This window comes from Xiphophorus maculatus, chromosome 12 (genome assembly GCF_002775205.1).
Source record: "Xiphophorus maculatus strain JP 163 A chromosome 12, X_maculatus-5.0-male, whole genome shotgun sequence".
Taxonomy (NCBI): Eukaryota; Metazoa; Chordata; class Actinopteri; order Cyprinodontiformes; family Poeciliidae; genus Xiphophorus; species Xiphophorus maculatus.
In genome coordinates this window covers 23,651,227-23,675,544 of record NC_036454.1, presented here as the reverse complement: position 1 = coordinate 23,675,544, position 24,318 = coordinate 23,651,227, and the positions used below count along the sequence as shown (strand labels likewise).

General features: G+C 39.1%; 1 protein-coding gene across 2 annotated transcripts; it reads left to right on the top strand.

The window, feature by feature from the left end:
* Nucleotides 1–414: 414 nt before the first annotated feature.
* pitpnb (phosphatidylinositol transfer protein beta) lies at nucleotides 415–24,318 on the top strand. Of its 2 annotated transcripts, none has more exons than XM_023344177.1 (11): nucleotides 415–488; nucleotides 6,217–6,247; nucleotides 6,553–6,698; nucleotides 6,904–6,995; nucleotides 7,157–7,164; nucleotides 7,274–7,348; nucleotides 7,480–7,563; nucleotides 11,182–11,259; nucleotides 15,569–15,679; nucleotides 15,960–16,082; nucleotides 22,060–24,318. In XM_023344177.1, exons 1-11 carry the CDS (start codon nucleotides 469–471, stop codon nucleotides 22,105–22,107), a joined length of 816 nt encoding a protein of 271 aa, XP_023199945.1. In that variant the 5' UTR covers nucleotides 415–468; the 3' UTR covers nucleotides 22,108–24,318. The 2 variants fall into 2 exon arrangements, with proteins under 2 accessions (XP_023199945.1, XP_005804397.1); XM_005804340.3 differs by lacking the exon at nucleotides 22,060–24,318 and adding an exon at nucleotides 17,152–18,801.

The window sequence follows — 24,318 nt, the reverse complement described above, 5'->3', positions numbered from 1 at the left end:
TAGAAAAGGGTGTAATTATTGGGTCTAAAATACATGCTTTCTGTAATAACTGAGATAAAATTTTGCTAGACATTTCGGCATGAAACTTGTTTCCTTGTTAACCAACAACGCTGTAATAATATTTCAGCATTGGCATTGAGAGAAATTATATGTAATGTTTTCTGTTAGATGGATCGACACGTACATGGGTTTACGGACAGATTAATTGCTTTCTACAACTTGAACAAAATGTGCCAGATAAAGTATAGTTCAAAGCATCGGTTATCCTCTGAAATAGGAGATTACTTTGTCGGCGATGAGATGTAGGAGAGTTTGATTGGTTAATTTTAATTAGTAGGTGTGTCCATTCTCTTTCTACCAATCATAACTGCTGTGGGCGGAACAGGGCACGGCACTAGGAGCCAATGACGTCAGCAGCACTCGGCAGTCGCTGGGCAGTACCAGCAGAACCGACAGAAGCAGGTTACTATGGTTCTCGTCAAGGAATAGTGAGTTTTTTTTTCTTCTTCTTTCTATCTCAGCTATGACTTTTGCGCCTTATTAACCCAATATATAGTGATACAGGAAGGTTTAGGTATTCGGGCGAGTTTTAAACGCGCCTCTCCCCTAACTGAAAACTTTTCGTCATGTATCGGTAAGGCACACGAGGGGGAGAGTGGGATTGTTCAAGAGCTGTTCCGGCCTACCGGCTTTGACAGCGGCGTGCTATTGTTTGACAGCTGTTGCTTCTTTTAACTTCTAGTGGGTCTGCCGTGTCCTAAAGACACTGTGTTTCGTCGGCACCGTTAGCACGCACATCCGTGCTATCCGTCTTCAAGGCACTGAAACTAGTGTGGTTTGCTAACGCTAAGTTAGCTAACCGAAAGCGTCACCTGGATGGGGAAGTTCATTTTAACACAGGCAGCATTGACTCAAACAGCTCATATGAACCAAACAAGGCAAGACAAAAGAGTTGATAGAAATTGAGCAAAAGTTAAATCAAAGTTTTTAACTAATACTTGCACTTGGTAAGTATCTAAACGATGTCACCGCTTATCTGATTGATTTAAAGTTTGTGTTGAGTACATCATTAGTTTGATATTAGCGTTGCATTGGAAATTACAACAGCATACGTGGTATTAACCTGTACACAACCACGTTATTCGTCTCTTTTGCTTTTGAAAATGTGTATGTAATTCAGTCTCAGAGAGATGAACAATTAGTCTTAAAAAAAAGCCCAAGAAGAGAAGTTTGATATAATAAAATAAAGATGAACGTCAGAGACGTTGCTACAGACTGTTTGTAATTTAGAGAAGACTATGGTTATAGATTTGTATCTTGAAGCACATGTACAATGTAGGCACCCCTGTGACTTCTACACAACAGTGGGCATCCTCAAAGCTAAGAATTTTCAAAATATTCAGATTTTTTTTTTCTGTGTGAACTAGAAAAATTTAAGTTGCATTATGTAATGGTTGCCTAAAGCAGTTGGTGAGCTCTTGAACTTAACGTGCTTCATAGATGAAGCCTTAAGAAATCATAATGGTTAAAAATATTACATTAACTGTCACTTTGAAATGTTAGATGTATAAATGTGACCTTCACCAGCTTGTAAACGTAAACTTGCCACTCCTGCCTGAGGATTGAAGACTGATATGGCTGTTTGTAAACAAAAACACAGTAATTCATCAATTATGAACTCTGGAATCAACCTTGTGCCTGTTCCTGAACAATATTTCTTTGAATACCTGTACTCAGACAAATCTCCCTGTTGGCACTTAAAAGGACAAATTGGTTTGATTCATACCAAACCAGTTTGATATGAAATTTGTCAAAATTCCATTCAAATTAATCCTGCTTATTCCACTCAAATACGTCACTCTCTTTTCCAATTACATGCGTTAAAATTCAGTCCTAGTGATAAAACAATATTGTCAAAGTTAGTTAATCATATACTGTCTGTTGGTTTGAAAAATAACTTGAGAAAACTCATCTAATTGCATTGGGGCATTGATTTTTTTTTTTCCCCCACTTGCAATCCCTCATTCTGACCAAGCAACTATTGGAAAAGAAAAACTCCCTTTTAACAGGAGGCTCAGTATAAGTAGCCATCTCACTAACTTAATGTTGAGAGGACATCATTAAATCCAAATGAAACCAATGTTTATTATATTAAAATATTTTTTATATTATTGCAACCAGAACTAGATATTATTCTCATTTGCTGCATTTTTCAATGTACCTGTGATAATGAAAAAGTAATCAAATTTGAACTTGAGCGTTCATAAAAATCCCCATGAACACTTCCTGCTTTCTCCCATTTTATTTATTAAAGAAAATAGAAACTAATGAAATGAAAAAAGTAGATCTTAAAAAATGACTGTACTTTCTTTTTACCGTGAATGATCAAACATGGACGCATGCATCTACATATCAGCATTGAGTAAAGTCATGAAAAGTCCTTCTGTCAGCACTCAACTAATCTGCAACAGTCATTGAAAAACCCATGTTGGGCAACCACTCAAGAAGAAATTGGTGACTTAATAGACACTTCTCAGACCCAGAGTTGCTCATGATATGCTGCCGTTTTAATGCTTATCCAAGCCAATAATTGTTTTTGTGGTTTATTTCTTAATTTTTATTTATTTATTGTCATATAAACAAAACAAAATGACATGTTTTTCAAGTAAGTACCCTAAAAGTGGATAGCTGTAGAGGGACAAGGAAGAAAGGATTTTATTTATGGTTTTTGAAAAGGTATTTTCCTTTACCCTATCTGTATTTGTGCAATAGGTTTTTGTTTAAAGATTGTTGCATTTGAAAATGTTGTCCTGGATTGTCTTATTATTCTCTAGAAACTCTTCAGATATTTCAATTAGTTTTGTAATTGTAAAATCATGTCAGACTAATTAATAACAGTGTTGTATTCAACATGGATCTCTGCACCATGTTTGTTGAATTCCATCAGCCTTTTAATGTATGAAGACTATAAAAAAGACCTGCTCTAATCCTCTAGATCAATTACTTCATCTGCTTTGTGAAAGTATTCTGATCTATGGTTTTCTACTGCAGGATTCTTTCACAATGCACCATCCTTCCACAGGTCCTTCCCCCAAATGAACTTACTTTAGTACGGTTCAAGGGAGATTTTAACTATAAAATTCACCCTGAAGTTGTTTACAACCTTGATGATGTCAAAACTCATCATTTTTCTTTGCAAGGACGTGCCACAGAGTTCTCTCCTGTCTTAGCTGCTTGTCTTTGGGTGTCATCTCAGTTCAGCCTCGCACTGTCAGTTCAGGACGAAGCACACATTTCTCATTGTTTATCGATGCTGAAACAGACTGAATGAACTTTGGGAAAGAATAAAGCTCCACTTTAGGTTTATGCCGAGAGAGAACTTCCCCTTCCTTGTGTTGTTTTAAAAAAAAATTTCTCTCCACTTGGTTGGGGAGGAGGAACATCTTGCTTTCTAGTTTCAGTGATGTAATGATGTATTGCATACTGCAAGCTCTATTTAAATTTGAACAAAACATTGCAATATATGATTTGGTTTAAGTTGAGAAATTATTTCTGTTCTATTTAGGTATTTTAAATTTACCTCTGCTATAAAACATGAATAAACATATGTGACCTTTGTAGGCCTGTCACGATAACAAATTTTGCTGAGTGATTAATTGTCTCAAAAATTTTTGCGATAAATGATAATATTGTTTGAAGACCTTTTTACACTGATTTAATGGAAATGACGTAATAATGCATGCGATTTTTTGCCAAAGTTAGATACACTTTATTTTCAAAAGAACACTTAACACTTGAGCTGATAAACAAAATAAACAAAACAACCAAAAACAAAAATAAAATGGATTATCAGTCTCCATTAACAAAAAACGCACTTGGAAAAAAAAACAACTAAACAACATAAAGCCAAAGTGTAAATAAATACTGCATTCAACCAAAAGAGTGCAGATTATGAAGTCTGTATATTATGTTGCCCTTTAGTAATAATTAGATTTAAATAGAGAAGATGGGCACATCGACTACCTGATGCAATAGTTCACACTACACGGTTTTTTGCTGCTATTTTTCCCCTTGCGTCAATCTTAGAAAGTTGATCTTTCTAACATTGTGTGGTGTGTTACAGTAGATCCTCGTTGCCGCTCCGATCCAAATCAGGGATTTTCCCCGACTGGGAGCTTAATGCAGCCTGTTGAATATGACAGGTAGCCAATCAGAAAGCGTGGATTCTCCTCCTGCTTTCTGAGGGGAAATTACGGAGGGGAATCCCAAGTCCAGCGGACATCGGAGATGATATGTGGAAACAACATTAATGTTTGATCAACATGCAAAGAATATAGAAATGATAAGAGGAGGAGTTGGAGCGAAATTGCTCCCGCAGATAAACCCGGTAACTTTTCAGCTGTTCTTCGTTAACGTAACATAAATAGGTTATAATGATTTTCATTCGGTCAGGACTGACACTAGCAACATGCATTGCAGGTAGATTGTAGTAAAGCATTGATTAATACCTGGTTTTAAAATTAGTTAACTGGACTTGTAGCCATTATTTTGTGCCCATTGTTGGACACCACACGGCAGGATCGAACCCGATCGAACCTTTATACCTAGGATTTCTGTTTGTGGTCTGTCAGGTTTTGAAAATGGGCCGACAATCGGCCGACAGCTCTAAGATCGTGTAGTGTGCGCTGGGCTTTACACTAAGGAAATGAGGAAGGGGGGAGTCAGTGGAGAGCACCGGAGTTGAGCCTTTTTTCATTCAGTGTCATTAACAGAAAGAGAAAAAGGTCGAAAGAGACGATAATGCCGATAATTAAAATGACGTCAATAGTTTTAATTTATCGTAGATTAATTGATTTATCGTTTATCGCGACAGGCCTAGCTCTTTGTCTTGAAGAACTTCAAATTAAGCTTTCCTGTGTGTCTTTTTGTTTTTTAAAGTACTTGACTCTTCCACTTAATGCCAGTGATGAGTGTCTGTTCTTGCTGTAGTCATCAGAGTGCGGACCTGGCAAGGACTGGCTCACCTTTTGTTTATTTTTTCTTGCCGTTTTTTTCCTGCCCCTTTTAGAAAGTTTGACCTTGATGAGTTTCCTCATTGCCCCATAAGATCAAATTTATTATTTTTCTGTTAATTTGCCCCCCTTTTTCCATCTTTTTCTTAAATTCCACTCTTTTCAATCTAATCTTTTTAACCCAAAAAGTGTTCAGTCATGGAGTGATGGAAAAATAATTCAATAAATCAATTGCCAAAATTTTCACATTTACTGTTACTGAACTTTCACAAACTTAACAAAATGCTGTTTCAGAAGAAACACAGCTTTTAGCAAGATATTTCAAAAAATTTGGGGGGAATTGAAGTATTTGATACACTGCCAATTTTCCTTTTTTGTTTCCTAGTATCACAACTTCCAAAGAATGAAGTGGTCTGTAATTTGTTGAGGCATACCTCGACTGAGACAAAAAAAACTTTATATAAATTTTTTTTGCTAGTATTTTTTCTTTTGTTTTTAATCATAATCCCCATTTTATTGAATGATATAAGTACTTGATCACCTACCAACTAGCAAGTATTTTTGGCTTTCAGACTTTTTTTTTTTCAGGTCGTTGGAAGAATCTGAATTAATGAGTCACAACAACATTTAATTTCCCTTTGGGATCAATAAATTATTTTTGAACTAAATTTGAATTCAACTTAAAGAAGCCCTCCTATCCTCAGCTTATTAATTGTATTAACTGTATAAAAGACACTTGTTAACTCACTCAATCAGACTCCAACCTCTCCGCCATGAGCAAGTACACAGCAGTGACCCTTTCTACTGTAGCTGGTTTTCATCTGTGTCCTAATACAGCCAGTCAATCGTTTGTTGACAAAACTTATCAGGAAAGCTGTTCTCTTGATTCATGAATGTTGCTGCCGTCGGTGTGTACAGCTCCCAAAAACACTTCAAAGTACTGTCTGGTGCGCTTGCATTGAAAGCCACAATCACTGTTCCAGTCGACTCGCATGACCCACACTTTGACAAAGCTTGCTATGCCACTGTATGGGCCAGCAAAACGTGTTGTTTTTCCTTTTCCCTGATATTGACCTTGTTCTACTCTACTGATGTAATGACCTAGAATTATGTCTAAAGCAGAAGTACAGAATACTGAACAGAAAATAAAGTAATACTTTGGCAGTCTCATCCCATTTTATATTTATTTTCTTCTCATTTGCAGCCGAGTGGTCTTGCCCTGTAGCATTGAGGAGGTAAGTTACTTTTTGATATGTGTAAACTACTCACTAGGAAACTTAGACTAGTTTTTTTTTTTATTTTTTAATGATATTCATGGCATTAAACGAGTAGTTCAGGAAATTTTGTAGAATGGAACAAAAAGAAAAGATTTCAGTACAGCTTCCAGCGCTTTGTTAAACTTTTGTGTTATTCCATACTAAAAATAATAAATTTTATACACTGTAAATGGTAGACATTATGCAGTAACATACATCTTGGGGAAAGTAGTACTGTGTTGATCAGAAATTTCCTTTTGGTAAAATGAATATTTGTTTTTCAGTATCAAGTCGGTCAGCTCTTTTCTGTGGCGGAAGCAAGTAAAAATGAAACTGGTGGTGGTGAAGGTATAGAAGTGCTCAAGAATGAACCATATGAGAAAGATGGAGAGAGAGGACAATATACACACAAAATTTACCATCTAAACAGGTATGTGCCTTTATGTTTTTGAACAGATTGCTTGGCTTCTATAATCTTTGTGATGTAATAGAGCGGTGCTGCCAGGTGGTGGAAGTGTTGCTTCATCTGTGAAGCTGTTCCTGCTGTCTTTGCTGTACAGTAGACCCCCGTGAAACCTGAATTGCTCTTTTCCTCTCCTCTTCCCTGTCTGTTCCTGTCCTCCCCCATGCTACAGTAAAGTCCCAGGTTTTGTCAGGCTCATAGCTCCTGAAGGCTCCTTGGTATTCCATGAAAAAGCTTGGAATGCCTACCCCTACTGCAGAACTGGTGAGTTCCCCTCTTTACTTCACTTCAGTTTGCGTTGTCCAAAAACCCTCCTCACTCCAATTTATTGTAGTTTTTGTCATATCAGTATTAGCATGTTGACATGTAAATAAATACTTTTCCCTTTCTTCCATCCCCCCCTCTCATGAATAACCTTGATGCAGTTGTGACGGTATGTATTTTCAAATTAACATTTTTAAATACTCCAAGCTAAGTGTAAGGTACTTCAGTTTACTGTATATTCTTCTTAATGCACTTTTTCTTTTCTTTCTTCTTTCCAGAATGAATATATGAAAGACAGTTTCTTCATTAAGATTGAGACCTGGCACAAACCGGACATGGGAACACAAGAAAATGTTAGTTCTACCAAATGTTTTTAAATTAATTTATACATCATCTCAGAACGTCTTACATAGAAAGCAAACTGAGAAAATGCTAATTATGACTGATGACACTGAGATTTCTTTTACTTTTTTTTGTTTAACAGGTGCATAAACTCGAACCCTCAATATGGCAGAATGTTGCTGTTGTGCCCATTGACATTGCAGACACAAGTCAAGTGTCTGCTGCTGTAAGTAGAAAAAAATGGGTACAAATCTGATGCATGGTTTATTATGATTGGGTGCCTCCATGTGGACAAGTGTGGTTATTGCACTTTTAGCATAAATGAATGTTACTGTAGTAACATGGTGGGCTGAGTTTAGATGTTGTGTTAAATGAAAACATAGCAGGTCTATGTTTTTTTTGTTTTTTTTATAGAAATGTAAACTAATCATGTTTTTAAAACCTATGTTTGAATTGTGGAAGTCTCCTCAAAACTTAGTTGATTTAGTTTCTTATTTGTCCATGTATTGTCTGATCACAAAAAGTAATCTTGGTGTGCTATAGAATAAGTCAATGGCAAATTGATTTGCCTACAACTAAGTTCAGTGCAATTTTATTCAATCACAATTTAATTCAAACGAGTTGATCTCAATCTCATGTTATTCCAGCTGAGAGGAGTCTGGCTGTCAGTGATGTTTCGGTTGGATTCAGTCCAAAATAGGTTCATTTCCAGAGGATTATTGTTTATGAAAAGGGAAGTTGTCTTGCTCAGGAAACTGACTTATTGCATCAAACCTTTACATGCAAGCGGTTGCTGCAACACTGAGGTAGAGACTTTCTATTTAACAGGAAAAGACATCTGCAAACCCACAAGAACAGTTTGCACCCAAGTGCATCTTGATGGCTAGCGGCTCATGTGTAGGAAATTATAGTTCTATTTTTAAACAGTTGAAAATCAAAGTGTACAGTTAATAAAAAATATGAAACTGAGCTTTTTAAGATGAAACTTTTCTCTTTTTTTTTCGATATGGGGTAAGGAATTTCCACTTTTGAAGTCAGATGTTCATGTGAAGAACTTTTGGCTCCTTTCAAATTTTTGCTTTTTCTTCTTTTTTTTTGTCACAGATTTAACATTTCATTTGCACCAAACTTTAAATGCAAAGAAGCAATAACTCCTAGATAATTTAGTAACTGTACTTTATTACATATTTGGAATTTTACCAGCCATAGCATGGACTGTTTTTACTTTCTGAACTGTAGAATCAAGCAGAACCTGTCTAGCAACATGAAGCATGCCAAAAACAGACGTCATGTATATGCAGCTGTGGGGAACGACAGCTGACTTATCAGTATCGCTACCAGATGCAATGACGACTCATCCAGGAGGCCAAAAAAGAACCCAGAACATCATCTACAGCACCGCAGGCTTCTCTTGCGTCAGTTAGCGCCAGTACTCATAATTCAGCAGGAAAATCAGGAGACACACTTTTCCCTCATACAAATATCAAAGAATCTAGAGCAGTGGTCCCCAACCACCGGGCCGCGCAAGAAATAATGAACTACTTCTGGGTCTTTTATTTTGAAAATCCTAAACCGGATTTTACCGGTTACGTCTTGCGCGTCAAAATTGAGCCAACTTGCAGCAAACAAAACGACATCGGAGTACATGCATGACTTGGTGTGATTGAATAAACCATGAATTGTTCTTCTAGAGTTTCCTGCCATCAGCTTTTAACCTCAAGCTCATTTGAGTTCTGCAGCAGGATAGCAGTCTGACGTTCACCAGTAACTCCACTTTTGTGTTACTGGTGACAAAAAAGATTCTGATGTGGCCTAGTCGAAACAATGCGAAAATCACACCCTCCTGCTGGCTGTGGTTGCAAGCTTGGCACAGATATTTTGTTCAAGGGATGTTACTTATAGGAAGGGTTGTTTTGAACATTTGTTTTTTCTTGTCATTAGATGAAAACCTCTTTTTGAATTTACTAAATTATCTTTATCTATTTTCTGTTTGTTTTGATCTGAAACAAACGGATCAAAACAAAAAACAGATTTTTGCATACAGTGCAAAAATCTGAGCACTGTATAATTTCCAGAGAATGTTCAATCGAAGTTTTACTGCTGCATTGTGGGCTTTGACTAAAATATTTTGACATCAGGACTTTGCCTTCTCTGTTTCTCTTCCAATTAGTAAAACTTTAAAGCTGAATTTGTGTCTGAAAAACTGGAAGTATAATGGGACAAATCAGGTTAATCCCCAGAACAGTTAATGCCATAAAGAACTGGAGACCAAAAATCTTAATATTTCCAAAATAAACTTGTATTAACATTCATTAAGGATTGATAAATTTAATGACTTTTCAACAAATCCTGCTATTGTTTTTTTAATTTTGAAACTTATTCTTCAAGAAACAAGTCTCTTGCCCTGTGAAGTATGAATAATAGAAAAACCCGGTTTACTCCATCATTACTTTAAAACCCCCCACTGTTCAGTGATGTAAACCAGAATGTTTTGACATTCCTGCTTGATGAAAGTGATTGATCTCTGATGGCAAACTATTCTTTCTGCTTGTTGATTATTAACAAACTCTCAAGATGATCCTCTCACATTTTGGGGGTTTGCAATGGAAATGAGTACCAGCAACTTTTTGGGTTGCTCCGAGGTGTTAAATAGTTTTGAAATACAAAGAGTAAATTTAGATTTCTTTTTTTTTTGCGCGCTTTCTGAAATCTTATTTGAAGATATTGCACATTATTGCTTATATCTGACATCCCATTGCCTCATTTCTGTGCTGCTATCTGCGTGTGCAATTAAATGTGTTGCTACTTGAGCAAGGAACATTGGTTGCTGTGTGTGTACATGTTTGTTTGCTGCGGGTAGTTAACGAGGCGGACGTGTTTGCCTTGCTGAAGGAGTGTGTTGTGTCTCAGGGCCCTATCAGCCCTCAGCCTCGGGCATGACTGCAGGGCCTGGGGCGTACCGCCAGCACAGATGAGTTTGTTAGCGTAATTAAAGCTCACTGTGCAGTGTGCACCGGAACTCCAGACACACACACACACACCCCCGCACGGCGAAGCACACTCTTTTACTTAAGAAGTAGCTCCTCTCCGTGTGCCACGGCACATCGATTCACAGACCTCATTAGTACTGCTGTGTATTGTTATAGCGATGGAGCTCTGAGCATTAAAACAAGCAGATTATTGTGACTGCGTGTGTGCAGCACTGTCAGGCAGGCGTGTTTCCATTTCTCTCTCCGCTTGGCATCCTTCTGTTGGCCAGTAACCCTGAAAAAGAATCTTTTCGCTGCAGGCGTATCATGATTTATTTAAAATTACTGGGCCCTTGAGCTGTTGATAATCTGAAAGCCATTCCATTTTATGTACACATTTTCTTGTATTTAATGACGTCAGTTTTGTCATGTTAGTTATGCTAATGTTTTAGATGTGCACTGTGTTTCTCTTTATGTATTTTCTGATGCATCCCATTCTTTTCTATTGAACCACATTCAGTAGTGAGTGGGGCACATGTGGTTCATTAGCGAAAGTTTTACTATGAGATCATTTTACCAAATTGAGGGCAAAGCGTGTCAGTCACTCGATACTCCTTAGGAACCACCGGAAGTCACTCATATTGATGTATACTAATGCTATATCTGAATGTGCTTTAAATTTTGGGTTATTTTTTATGTTTTAATGTTTTTGTTTGTACAAAAAAACACTAATTGCTTTTCTAATGCCTTTTTTAATTGTGCATAACTGTCATTAACTTGTAATACACAACATAAGGTTATGTTTGTAAAAGTTGTTTTTTTGGGTCGGGGGGTTGCCATGCATTAATTATTGAAAAGTAAAAATCTTTCCATAGGACTACAAGCCTGATGAAGATCCAGCCAAGTTCAAGTCTGTGAAAACAGGCAGAGGACATCTGGAGCCAAACTGGCAGGTAATAATACTGTAGGATGCTCAAACTCAAATCACCCTTGTGAGAGCATTCACACCGCTTGAACGTCTTCACATTTTAGCAAATTGCAACACAATACTTGACTGTGTTTTACTGGGCGTTTGTGGGAAAGAGGAAAACAAAGTTATGCATAATTGTGAAGGGGACGGAAAATGATTCATAAATATTTTGCCAACAAAAATCTGAAAAGTGCGCTGTGCATTTTATTTGTAGTCAAGTCCTTTGACTCTTCTACCCTGAAATAGTGCAAAAAATTGCCTTCAGAAGTCGCTTAATCTGTGGTGTTTACCTGTTATTTTATTTATACACTGCTCTCCTGAGCTTTAGATGTTGTTTATTTGCGAATAAACGGCTTCATGAAAATCAGTGAACCCAGTAAAGAAATGGTGGCTAAAGTTGTGGGAAAATGTAAGATAAACGTACGTTACGAAACAGTTTTCCAAACTTGTCATGTCAGTATGGAAAGACTAACGCAAAGCTGTACACCTGCCAAGCCATGACATTTGGTGACATAGCATCACGCTGTGGAAATGCTTTTGTTTAGCAGAGGCATGACGGAGAGTCACTAGGACGACGTGTGGAGCTAAATACTGGTCAATCCTGGTGGGTTTTACTTACCAACATTACAGCAACCCTAAAGCATACAGAGGAGTGGTTTCAATCAAAGCTTATTTTTGCTCACAGTCCAGACCTAAATCCAACTTGGCAAACTATCCAGCTGAACTTGAGCCTTATACCTTGGCCTCAGCATACCCAGAAGGCATGCTGTAATATTGGCTGCAGCTCTGTAAACTACAGTCTCTTTCCATTATTGTACTAATTTCTCATCTCATTTTAAAGTTACTCCTACTGTCTTATTACTTTTTTCCCTGTGCTCTTTCCTGTCAACCATTGAAACATTTTTATAATTATTTAGTTTACTAATTAGATTTTATTCCTTAATTAAATGTTATTTTCACTCTCCATACACCCACAGAAAATAAACATTGCTGTAAGCTTGACTTGGCAGAGTATACCAGAGATCAGTAACACATTTAGGGACTAATACATGACTTTGGTTAGCTACAGCGAATAGCACTTTGTAGACGAAATAAAGTGGAAGTTAGATTGTATCCTTTGAAACAGCTCTTATGTTCTAGGTAACGGGTACCAACTCTGAATCGGGTTCAGTCTCTCTATTTCACTGAAAATGTATTTTTAGGAGATATTAAGTAGATGAGAAGCAAGAAAATGTTTTCATGTACAACATGAGACTTTTGTACATAAGGTTGGTATGTTAGAACGAAACTGAACAGAACGTGACATGCAGACAGAAAGCTCTTTAAATGTTGCTATATGTTTGAATGTATAGTTTCTTGTGAGCATTCGTAACTCTTCAACCTTTGCTTATTTACTGTGTCGAGATTTTTTTGTGGTAGACTAATGCAAAGTAGTGCCTAATTAGATAAGGGCTTGGAAAAAGAAACACGGTTTTTATTATTGTTTTTTTTTTTTTTTTTTTTTCAAATAAAATCTAAGAGGTTTGTCGTCGGCCTCTTTGTTTCTGATGGCTCTACATAAAAATCAGTGCAACCAGCTGCCATTTGAGGTCACCTAAGTGGTTTGTCAATGAACATTTAAAGGGAAAAGAACTGCTTCACGAAGACCAGTGAACAGAGTTGTCAGGCCAGGGATAAGATTGTGGAGAAGTTTGAAACAATTCTTACAATTTCTTGACTTTAAACCCCACTGCGCTCCATTCTTTCCATCGCAACATAGAAAGAACGACAGAAATGCAAACCTACCATGGCAGGACTTTCCACTACGGTCATAAGAACAAAGGGCATGTTAATCAAGGGCAGCGCTGCGGCTCAGTGTGAAAACAGTCTTCACAGTGTAACATGGTGGTGGCAGCATCATGCTGTAGGAATGCAATACTCAAATAAAAACTATTGGATGATACAAAAAAATGTTTAACTGAGACAATAGATCACATTTCAGCAGGAAAATGTTTCAGGGCATCCAAAGACTCAATAGTTCATCAGATCACAGCAAAGTCATCTGTTAGAAAACTCGAGTTTTCTCTGCTCTGCATCTAGTCTAATTGAGTTTAAGCTGAGCTTGTGGCTATACTTTAAATGAAAGGAGTTCTAACATTGACTCAGGGGAGCTGGATGCAAACGCAGTACTTCTCAAATGTGGCAGACTTTGAGAAACGTATAATTTTACTTCCACTTCACAGTTATGCTCAACTCCATAGTGCCTACAATATATTAAAATTTGTTTTCTAACATGATGAAATGTGAAGATTCATGGGGTGTGAATATTTTTGTAAGGTGCTGTAGCTCTATTTATAGATGGCAACGTTACGGTGAGATTGGAGCAACAGCTCCTTTTTTTTTCTCCCCTTTCTTCCACTATGAATTCAAATTAAGCGCCAAAAACACAGGAGAGACTGCTGCTCAGCAAAGCTCCAGACGTTTGACAGGCAGTTGTCGAGTCTGTATGAGGCCCCATAGGAGGCTCCAGGCTGAGTGGCGAGACTTTATGATAATTATAATAAAAACAAAAACATCTGTCTAAAATAAAACGTGAATTTTTTGTGAAAACAGTAATTATATGGGCACTGCATCGTGTGTGTGGGTTAGCAGCAATATGTTAAAATAATCTTGCAGCAGGTTTTCTAATGGCACAGAAGCCAAATAAATTAGCAGTGTTTTTATTAATAGATCGAGGCTGACGGCTTCAAATGGTAATTCCAAAGAATCTGTATTACCTTTTCTAGACGTACCTAATTGGATAACTTTGTAAATAATGATTTGCCAAAGTGTCAGCCTTCCAGCAGTGCTGCCAGTAATGATTGAGAACGATTATACATTGAAGAAAATTAAAGTACTTGGCTGCTTGAAAATACATTATGTCTGTTAATTAATTGACATTTCAAGTCTTGGATAAATATCCTCATCTTTGGATTTGAATCCTTCTGTGGCACAAAGTCAATGTGAAGATGATGGAAGAGTCACTTCATGGACATTGATTCTAAATTTGAGAGTTCGCTTTGAAAGCTGCCACTTTTGATTAAAAGGTATTTTATAGTCAGAAACCCTGTAGCCTCCCAGACTGGTTGCATTCCCTTTTAGAGCGCACTGTTCTGCAGTCGAGCCCTTAAAGTTCACCATGGGGAAACTTTCCTCTGCTGCAAGAATTTTTGCAGAACAAAGGCAGCCTAACTGCTTTAAAAAGTGAGAATAAAGAGGCGTAACTTTTATTTTGTTTTTTTTTTTATTAGATCACTCTTCCGTCCGCTGTGGACACGGAAAAAGTGTTTTATTAAAAAGGTGGGGGAGGGAATGGGGAGGGAAAAAAAAGTAGTTATGTGACAACAGAAGCACAATTTTTGCCAGCTTCTCAGAGCAATAAAACTCTTGTCTATCTCTGCATGCACACATGCTTGCATATCGGCACCCCTTTGTATTTCTGAAAACTTGTGCTCCTTTGAGTGGGGCACAGAGAGGGAGAGAAGAAATGTCACCGTAAGTGTTTTGATGTAGAATCCGTTTCATGTGAAGTTCTCCTTTAGCGATGACAACTTTTCTAAACCCACTGCAAATTTAGAAATGTTTCTCATTTCGCCGCTCCTTCATGATCGCGGCATCAAACGGCAGCGGGGTGGTGCGCGATTGAGGCGGGTCTGTGGCATTTTCCTCTTGGAACGCTGAGCCGGAATGAAGTGATTAATTAAACAGGTGTTCTCGGAAGGAGAGTGTGTGTTCTGGGGGGCTGGAGGGAAGGGGGGTGAGCAGGTCCTAGGTGTTAATAATGTAGCCGTCTTTGCACCGCGACGCCCTTATCGCTTTATGAGCACCGTTTTATCTGCCTTCTGTGGCCACAAAGGCACGCCTGTCGGGAGCGGTGTCGCTGTCAGGGCAGAAGCTGGGAAATGGTCCCTTCATCTGGAGTTTATCCACTTTGCTGTGCCTCTACCCCCCCTCCCTCCTCCTCGTCTTCTCTTCTTCAGAGGGAGGCACATTGCAAGCAGGGATGGATGAATTTAGAAAGTGTGTTGTAGATTAGGTCACTTTTATCTCTGCACAGCACAACTTCATATTGATAATTATTTCAGCAAGCTCCAAACCCAAAGCATTATGTATTAATGACTTTTAGCTTTGCACGCATCCGAGATGAGTCTGAAACTGTATTCTGTTATAAGTTTGTGTCAAGTTTTCTGTTGCCTTTATGTAGTTTTGATACTTTATGAAAAGCAATGGTTCCAGTCTTTTTTTTTTTTTTTAAACACATCCTTTCCCGACAGCAAGAACTGGCGAGAACAACTGACTGCCCAAAGATGTGTGCCTACAAACTAGTCACAGTCAAGTTTAAGTGGTGGGGGCTTCAAACCAAAGTGGAGAACTTCATCCATGAGGTTAGTGGTTAGTTTTGTTTACACATTTATCACACAGCAGGGCATATTTGGGGTCATACTGTGTTGCAGAGGTGCAACGGTTCTCTCCTGTTTGCTACTGTAATGTTTGACTTCCATTTCTTCCTTTTTATTTTTTTAAAGGGAATTTTTCCCAAATGTGATTCTTGTCAGAAAAACACAAAATGATGTGTTCATTGTTGGCATGAATGTTTATTTACATTTGTGATTATCAATATTAATATTTCTAATTAATTACTAATATTGCTTTGCATTCGTTCAGCAAGAGAAACGGATCTTCACGAACTTCCATCGCCAGCTCTTCTGTTGGATTGATAAGTGGGTGGACCTGAACATGGACGATATCCGTCGAATGGAGGTGGAGACTCAAAAGGAGCTCGAAGAGGTATGTGTGTAATCAGTGCCAGTAGCTGAGGAAAATTGTGCTTATGGATTACTTTTATGGCATCACAATAAAATAGGAGGATGACTCAAGTAAATGTTATGACAAGGGTATATCTGTTGTGATACAGACATGCAATGCCCCAACATTTACTATTTCTGGTAAAGATGTGTAAAAAGCTTTCAAATTATTTAATCTTTTAAACTGAAATTTTAATCTCTACGTGAAGACAATCATTTATGGTCTATTCCAGTACAGCTTAGAAACTTCATGAATTGTGTAAAAGTTTAAGTTCAACCTTAAATGCAAGGTTGCCTTGAGGGCAACCTTGTATGGCTGCAGGGTGATGATTTACCGCATTGATGCAGTAAGTCATGCAAAAGCAGGCCTAAGCCAGTATTGAGTGCATAGAAATTAACATAATTTTCAAGCAGCTCATATTTCTGTTGAAAATGTAATTTTTAGTATTGCTTCTGAATTCTGGGTTTTCATTATCTGTAATTGTCAAAATTACTAAAAATAAAGAATTGGAACATTTCACTCTGATGATTCTATTTAAGAAAGTTTGACTTTCTGAAATGAGCGACAAAAGTATTGAACCTTTTCATGATATTGTACATTTTCAAGATCTACTTGTAGTATTTTCAGTACTGCAGAAAACATTTTTGAAGGCAAGGTTTGAGTATCTAAACAAGGGCAAAACAATTTAGTGATGGGCAAAATTGGGCAACAATTTTGCCCATCACTAAATTGTTTTGCCATTGAAGTCATACTTCAATACTTAAGATTATTGAAGTATAACTTTCTAGTCCTGTAAAACATTAGATAAGGTAAATACTTAGCAGAAATGTTAACTTTAACAAGTGCAAGTAAATATGGAAAGCTCTGCAGACAGGAAAAACTCCTTAGTGTACCTTTTAAAAGGTTATGTCAGACAACAGTTGCTTTGTGACATATTACCATAACTAAAAAAGAACTTTATTTTAATATAGTCTTCTCAGCGTTCTAATTACATATCATGAGGTTCTTAATTACTTCCTCTTATGATTTACTGTCCTTTATTTCCATCCAGATGCGTAACAAGGGTTCAGTAGGTACAACGGGTTCAGAGGAGTAGCAGGCCAGGTTTAGGTCTGTGTGTTGCTGTGTAAGTTGTTTTGGGTGCTGGGAAGTCTCTTAACGGGTTTTTCCACTGGGCTGGCTTCGGCAAACCATGGTGTACAAACTGTTGATGCACTGCAGCCTCTGTGACAGAAGCTAGTTGCTCTGGAACAGGCTGTCCTGGGTGTTGCACTGTTTTAAATCTTTTTTTGTTGTTGTTTTAATGTCACTTTAAAATCACCTACAATGCTTTCTATACAATAATTTTTGTCATTTCAGATGAAACCCCCAGACAACCTTATGGTAACCTTGTTTTATTCTCGAGTCTTCTGCCATATGTAGCAGGAGGGTACTATTTGGAGTAGTCTAAATAGCATCCCAATACTGTCTTGGGTTCCTCTTGACATTTCTCAATTTTTTATACCTTTCAAAACCAGCAGACATGTTGTGTCAGAACCTACAGCCGTGAGCATCCAAACAAGAGAGTACAGCTCAGACGAGAACATAGTTTTTCTTTAAAATAATCTGCAACAGGTTGTAGCTCACCGTTTTTTCAACCTTTTCTGCTGGTTTGCTCCCAAATATCATTTTGGGAGTTTTTGGCCTTACAAGGAGAACAAGTGAGGAATCTGGACTAGACTGGCCAAAGTGGGCCAGTTTCAAACATTCCTGGCCTACTACCAACATGCTGCATTTTGTGCTTTGCCTCCGCACCGCGCCCCCCACCCCTTCAGAACATGTCGGCCAGTTCGCCATGTGTTTCCCATTTTCCACTGGAGCAAGTAAACGGGCGGGTGCCATCAAAGAGGGCTGTGGTGAGGAGGGCCAGTCCAGTCCTGAGCCTCTGAGCTCCAGGGTTAGCAGGGTCGCAGTTGAACTGTACTGGATGATGTGCGACGCCAATCGCTGCACTTTAAAATTTCCCAAGAATATCGTCATGACAGAGGCTGCATCTGAGAGACAATGCAGAAGAGTTGCTCTTCGTGTGGCGCAGTCAGTGCAGAATAGGGCGGCTTGAGAGGGGGATGAGGTGTGATGCTTCGAGGTGGCTCCCTTTTCCCTCATTAACATACAAATAGAATTCTGCTGTTGAGAAGGATTCCGGCCTGTGATTGAGAGACTCGGAGGAAGCGAGGGGAAAAAAGATGGCGAAATGGGAGGGTAAATCCTCCTGCTATTTCATCAGATCTGTCTTTTCCCCTGTTTAGAGCCAATGTTAGTTTGAACCGTTTCATTTGAGCTTTTGGGCTATCAGATTCCAACACTAATTGACTTTCCAAAGCCATCAGCCTGGGGGTGGGAGCATTTGAAAGGGATGCTTTTATCTACCTTGAAGACAAACAGGAGGATTGATAAGTATTGTTGGAGCGTAGTGTTGAGGAAGGCCAAGTTTCAGCTCACAGAAAGCAATTTGTTGCATTTTATTGGTTTCGTAGAACGTACTAAAACCTCTAGATGTATGTAATGAATTAAAAACAAGTCTACCTTGAAACTTTCATCAGTAGGCAGGGGCGTAGGTATAAATTATACTAATTAATTCTTCAATGCATATGGTGTCTGACCTTTTATTAGGCCCGAGCAGCAAAGCGCTGCGAAGGCCTATTGTATCTGTACTGTTTATTATTATTATTATTATTCTGCCCCCCCAAAGAGGCGCCTTTTTGGGGGCTTTATCATATTCAAAAACTCACCAAACTTGGCGGAAGCGACTAGGCGGTTTAAAAATTTTGAATTTTAAGGTCGCCGCAAAAATCGCAAAAAAAATTGCTCAACGGCAGCAACTAGCAATTTTCAACAGACCCATTGCTATTCACTTACTTCATCGTAGAGACTTGAAATTCGGTACAGTTGTAGAGCGCACTAAGACGCTCAGAATTTACAAGTAATGTCATAGTGCAAGTATCGCAGGAAGTCGGCCATTTTGTATTGAATGTCCATTTTTTAGCTCGATATTGCCGTTTACAGCCTTCGTATTTGATCGAACTCCTCCTAGGGATTTCGATTGATTGGCTTCAAACTCGGTCAGTCTGATCATAAGGCATGTCTGATTTAAAGTTATCAAATTGGTGAGTTTTGGAGCATGTTGAAGGGGGGTTAGCAGGGGTCAAAGTTCACCTACACGCCATGAAACAGAAAACTCTTATATTTCCTATACAAAAACACATAGAGGGACCAAACTTTCAGTGATTGGTCGTCATCGGGTGTCCTAAGATACCCTGTGGTGAAATTTTTTTTTTACGTAGGCCACGCCCCCTGAGAGCAGGAAGTGTAATGTTTTACTGTGAACGGTCGCTATCTTAGCCCTTTGACCTAATCAACATGAAACTGTGTCCAGAGACAGAAGACATGTTGGTGTGTTGTGGATTCCAACCCCGACCGGCTGCGATGAAGCAGGTGGGCGTGGCGGCGTTGCGAACGCCATCGAATTTCGTTTGGCTCTAAATTCCACAGTTTCGGGGTGAGCTGCTCCAAACTCACTAGGATCGATCCTTATCCATCCCCGAACAGGAATCCATAGCGATATTTGGTGGGCGTGGCCTAATTTTTCTATAGCGACCCCTAGAGTATTTTAAATGAACAGCCCCAAGCCATGCTTAAACCTAGAATTACGAAACTTGGTACACATGTGTATCTTGTCAGGACGTACAAAAAAGTCTCTTAGAGCCATGCTCTAAACCCAACAGGAAGTCGGCCATTTTGTATTGAAGGTCCATTTTGGACCTCGAGTTTGACGTTTACAGCCTTTGCATTTGATCGAACTCCTCCTAGGGATTTCGATTGATCGACTTCAAACTCGGTCAGTCTGATCATAAGGCATGTCTGATTTAAAGTTATCAAATTGGTGACTGTATGAGCTTGCTGAAGGGGGGTTACCAGGGGTCAAAGTTCACCTACTCGCCATGAAACACGAAACTCTTATATTTCCTATATAAAAACACATAGAGGGACCAAACGTTCAGTGATTGATCGTCATCGGGTGTCCTAAAATACCCTGTGGTGAAATTATTTTTTTAAGTAGGCCACGCCCCCTGAGAACAGGAAGTGTCATGTTTTACTGTGAACGGTCGCTATCTTAGCCCTTTGACCTAATCAACATGAAACTGTGTCCAGAGACAGAAAACATGTTGGTGTGTTGTGGATTCCAACCCCGGCCGGCTTTGACATAGCAGGTGGGCGTGGCGGCGAGGCGAAGTGACCTGTAACGCCGATGCCATACGTTTGCTTCTAGATTCCACATGTTTCGACCGAGCTGCACCAAACTTGGCCTGACTCATCCTGGTGTGATGCCTGACAATGCTATGTCATCATATTATGACGTCATCTAAGCCCCGCCCCCTCAGAATGAATTAGAGAGATCTTCTGTGTAATTACATAATAAACAGTCCATGTTCGTTGTTTGTAGGGCAATGCTGCCCTCTGCTGCCCACTGAAATAGTTTCATTATTTCAGTAATTCGACACCAGAGGGCAGCATTGCCCTACGGAATGAAAGTTCAATGTTGTAATGGAGGAAAAAATTAAATAATTAGTAATTCTAACACAAAAACTCACAGAGACACCAAACGTTCAGTGATTGATCATAATCGAGTGTCCAATAATATCCAATGGTCAAATGATGACATCACTTAGGCCCCGCCCCCTCGGAACAGGAAGTGCTATTTTTTTACTTGGAAAGCTCTGTTTATGGCTCTCTTGACCTAATCAAGATGATTCGGATGATAAACTCTGTCAATGCTCGCTGCTGGCTGAACCGTGTGGGCGTGGCCAAATGGCGAATATCAGTCCCTCGCCATATACATACGTTTGGCTCTTATTCAGGCATAGATCATCCGATTGGCGCCAAACTGGATAGGTATGACCTTTGTTCACCTCTAAAGAGCCCGACGGGTTTGAAATGTAATTTGGCTCCACTGCGCCCCCTAAGTTAATACATGGGCTGTATCTCCTCGACGCATCGACCGATCTGCACCAGATTTTTTGACAGTCGTCGGGGAGCGCTGCCAAACGCATTCACGCGTGTCGCCTGGTGGATGGGTGTGGAAAATGCGCGACAGCTTCTGCGGTGGCTAGCGGGCGGCGGTGCTGGAAACTGCGGCGGAGCTTCTGCGGTGGGGAGCGGGCTGCGGCTCTGGAAACCGAGCGAGAGCTTCTGCGGTGGCCGGAACCCCCGCGGTGGCCAATAGGCCGGAGCGGCGCTTGCTGCGAGGGCCGCCCGAGGCTGCTTGCAGCTTTAATTTAATACTTATTATTAAAACAACCAAGTGCACAAAGTTTTTGATTCATGTAACAAGGGCTGAATTTATTGTTTTAATCACGATGAACCAACTAATTTAGTAGTTGATTAATCATTAACTCTAGTATACAGATTTATAAAAAGACCTTTGCTGAAAGCCGGTTCAAACTTTGTAAAAAAATAAAATAAATCTCTTAAGTCCCTTTGCTGTCTAATTAAAAATTGGTTAGTAGAAAAAAAAAATCAACATTTCAGTATTAATGATAGATCAAATAGAAGGGGCTGAGCATTTCACACGTTAGAAGTATTCGTGATTGTAAAATGAAAACCCCCGTCGAATGTGGCAATTTTGTTTTTATCCAGTTAATCAATTTATTGTATGAATAATTAATAGGAAATTGATTACTAAAAAAACTCAGTAGCAGGCCTATAATTAACTTGTTCTGTATTTGAGCTGCTGATTTCCAGTCACAGCCGAACCAGGAGAAAATCCTTCCTTTGCTTCAATAGTTCAGAAAACTTCGTACACCTTGATTGCAAAAAGCGACCCAATGCCGCCTCATCAGGCTCTCCAGAGATTTCAATACCTCGCCGGTTTCATGTACATCTAACCTCTTTTCTTGCGTCTCTTTCCTTTTCCCCACAGCTTCGCAAAAAGGGTGACGTACGAGGAACCAGCGCTGCAGACCACTGAAAAACAACCGGATTAAAAATGGCCACCATGTGTGATGCTGTCTGCTAAGAATGCTCTTTTGTTTGCCACTTTTTATCTTAACTGATTTTGGCTGTGGAGGAAGGAGCACAGCTACCTGCAATCAATAGTGCAGATCCCCTGACTTGACCCCAATCATAGACGTTCTGTCCAGTGAGGATTGTTTTTTTTTTCTTCCAGAGACCAACATGATCTTTCCTGATGGCACTCTGGTAAAAAAATTTTATCATCATCATCATGTAAACGAGACTTTTAAAAAATGAGAGAAGGTATGTGTTATATAGAATAATACAAATGCAAATTACTAATCTGGGTACCACAGTAAAAGGACCAAATCTTTCCTTATATAAATTTTTCACATTCCTGCAGAAGCGATGTCATGTGTGACCCTGTGCTGTCTTACCTGAAAGCTCCCTGTTCGTCAAACTCATGTTCCTTCCTGCCACAGCCTCCATTAAGTGATTACTAACACCCTTGGCTCTCATGCCCAACTCCCCCTCCTCTGCCCCCACCCCACCTTAACTGAAGCACTGCATCTTTTTATCACTGACAATCATGCCTGTGCAAGTGTTCACTGTCTCTCCTGTTCAGACTTGGTGGAAAAAACACACACGCACTCATCAGAACCTGAGGATGAACGTGTGAATTCACTCTTAAGGTGTGTGAACAGGCACAGGTGTGGATACCTTTGCACTGACTTATCTGTTACAAGCCAAAGCTGGGCAGATCCACACAGGCTCGTTCACCTAAAGGATGTTGGCGGCTTCCTGCAGCCCCTCCTCTTCCCACACCTAACCCGTCCTCGCTGTTCTGAAGACATTCGTACATAACGCGGTGCAGCGTTCACCTCCTTAACAGATGTCTCTAGAGGGGAAAAAAGTGCACTGAAAAGCAGCCGCAGATGGTGCTACACCCCTCCAGCCAAACTTTGCTGCGTTGAACCAGCCCACCTCCAAAGGCCAGCCATGCTCATCTGGTTTTCTAAGGAGAGATTTTTTTTTTAACCACACTTTCTTCTCCGGCTTCAATCCGGTCATGTTTACAGGTTCACGGTTGCTGCATTAGTGCCCAGTCGACACCAGCACCACGCAGCGCTCGCCTAAACCTTTTCTATATTTTACACCTCTCACAGCTCTGCCAGCTAGCGCCAGCTACCTCCCTCTTCTCTAACTGGCAGCTTTCCTGATGCCCAAGGATTACCATTAGCCATGAGCTGCTGCTGCTGCTTCCTGGGAGTAAATCTTAGTAGATAGAGCTTTTATGAGTGACAGTATTTGTGATTAATCTCTACTCCTGCATGTTTGCGTGCCGTTGCAGCTAAGCAACTGCAGTGCCTTCGACATGCTAAAAGAAAGAAGAAAAAAAAAAGCAACCTCTGTACTTTGTTACACCAAATGCAGCAGATTTACACATCAATGTTGAACTGATTTGCCATCTGATTAATGTTCATCATCATGTTTTCTCTTTAAAACATGTGGAATAAGCCCACTTTTGTTGTTACACACATAAAATATACTTGGTTTACTCATTTCATCCTTTCGGTGTTTTATGTTGTAGTTGTATGTTACAGTCTTAAATTATAACTTTTCAAAACTATTCTTTATTTCTTAAAATATAAATAACAGCCTATAATTGTGTATCAAGTTTTTTTGGGTTTTTTTGTCTGACAATGTTACATCAAGTTCATTTTGTCCAAAGAGTAAAAGTGCAAATTTGTCATGTTTACATGTTCTCCAATCATTATAGGAAACTTAAAGTCAATAACAATCTGTGTAATAAAATAAAATTTTCTCAGGTGCATGAAATGACTTGGAGCCTTAAGACGATGTTTCTCTCACTTCCAAATATAAGATGATCCTGATACTGCTACCATCTCAAAAAAATATATATAAATAAATATATAAAATAGGAGGATGTGTAGGCTGTACCTATCGTTTCCAACTAAATCAGAATGGTTTCTGACAGAGTCCCATAAATGTATGGGCTGTCGAGATGACATAAGAACATAGATGAAGGAACTGTATCTCATGATGTGTGAAATCCACAACAATCACAGGCTTTTAAACCGTTTTATTCAGATTGTGAAAATCAGGGGTGAATGTATGAACTATCGTGCCTTTTTCTTCTCTAGAAATCTTGTGTATTAGATATGCATATTGTATCCAGTTATCAATAAATTCTGTTTCTAAATTA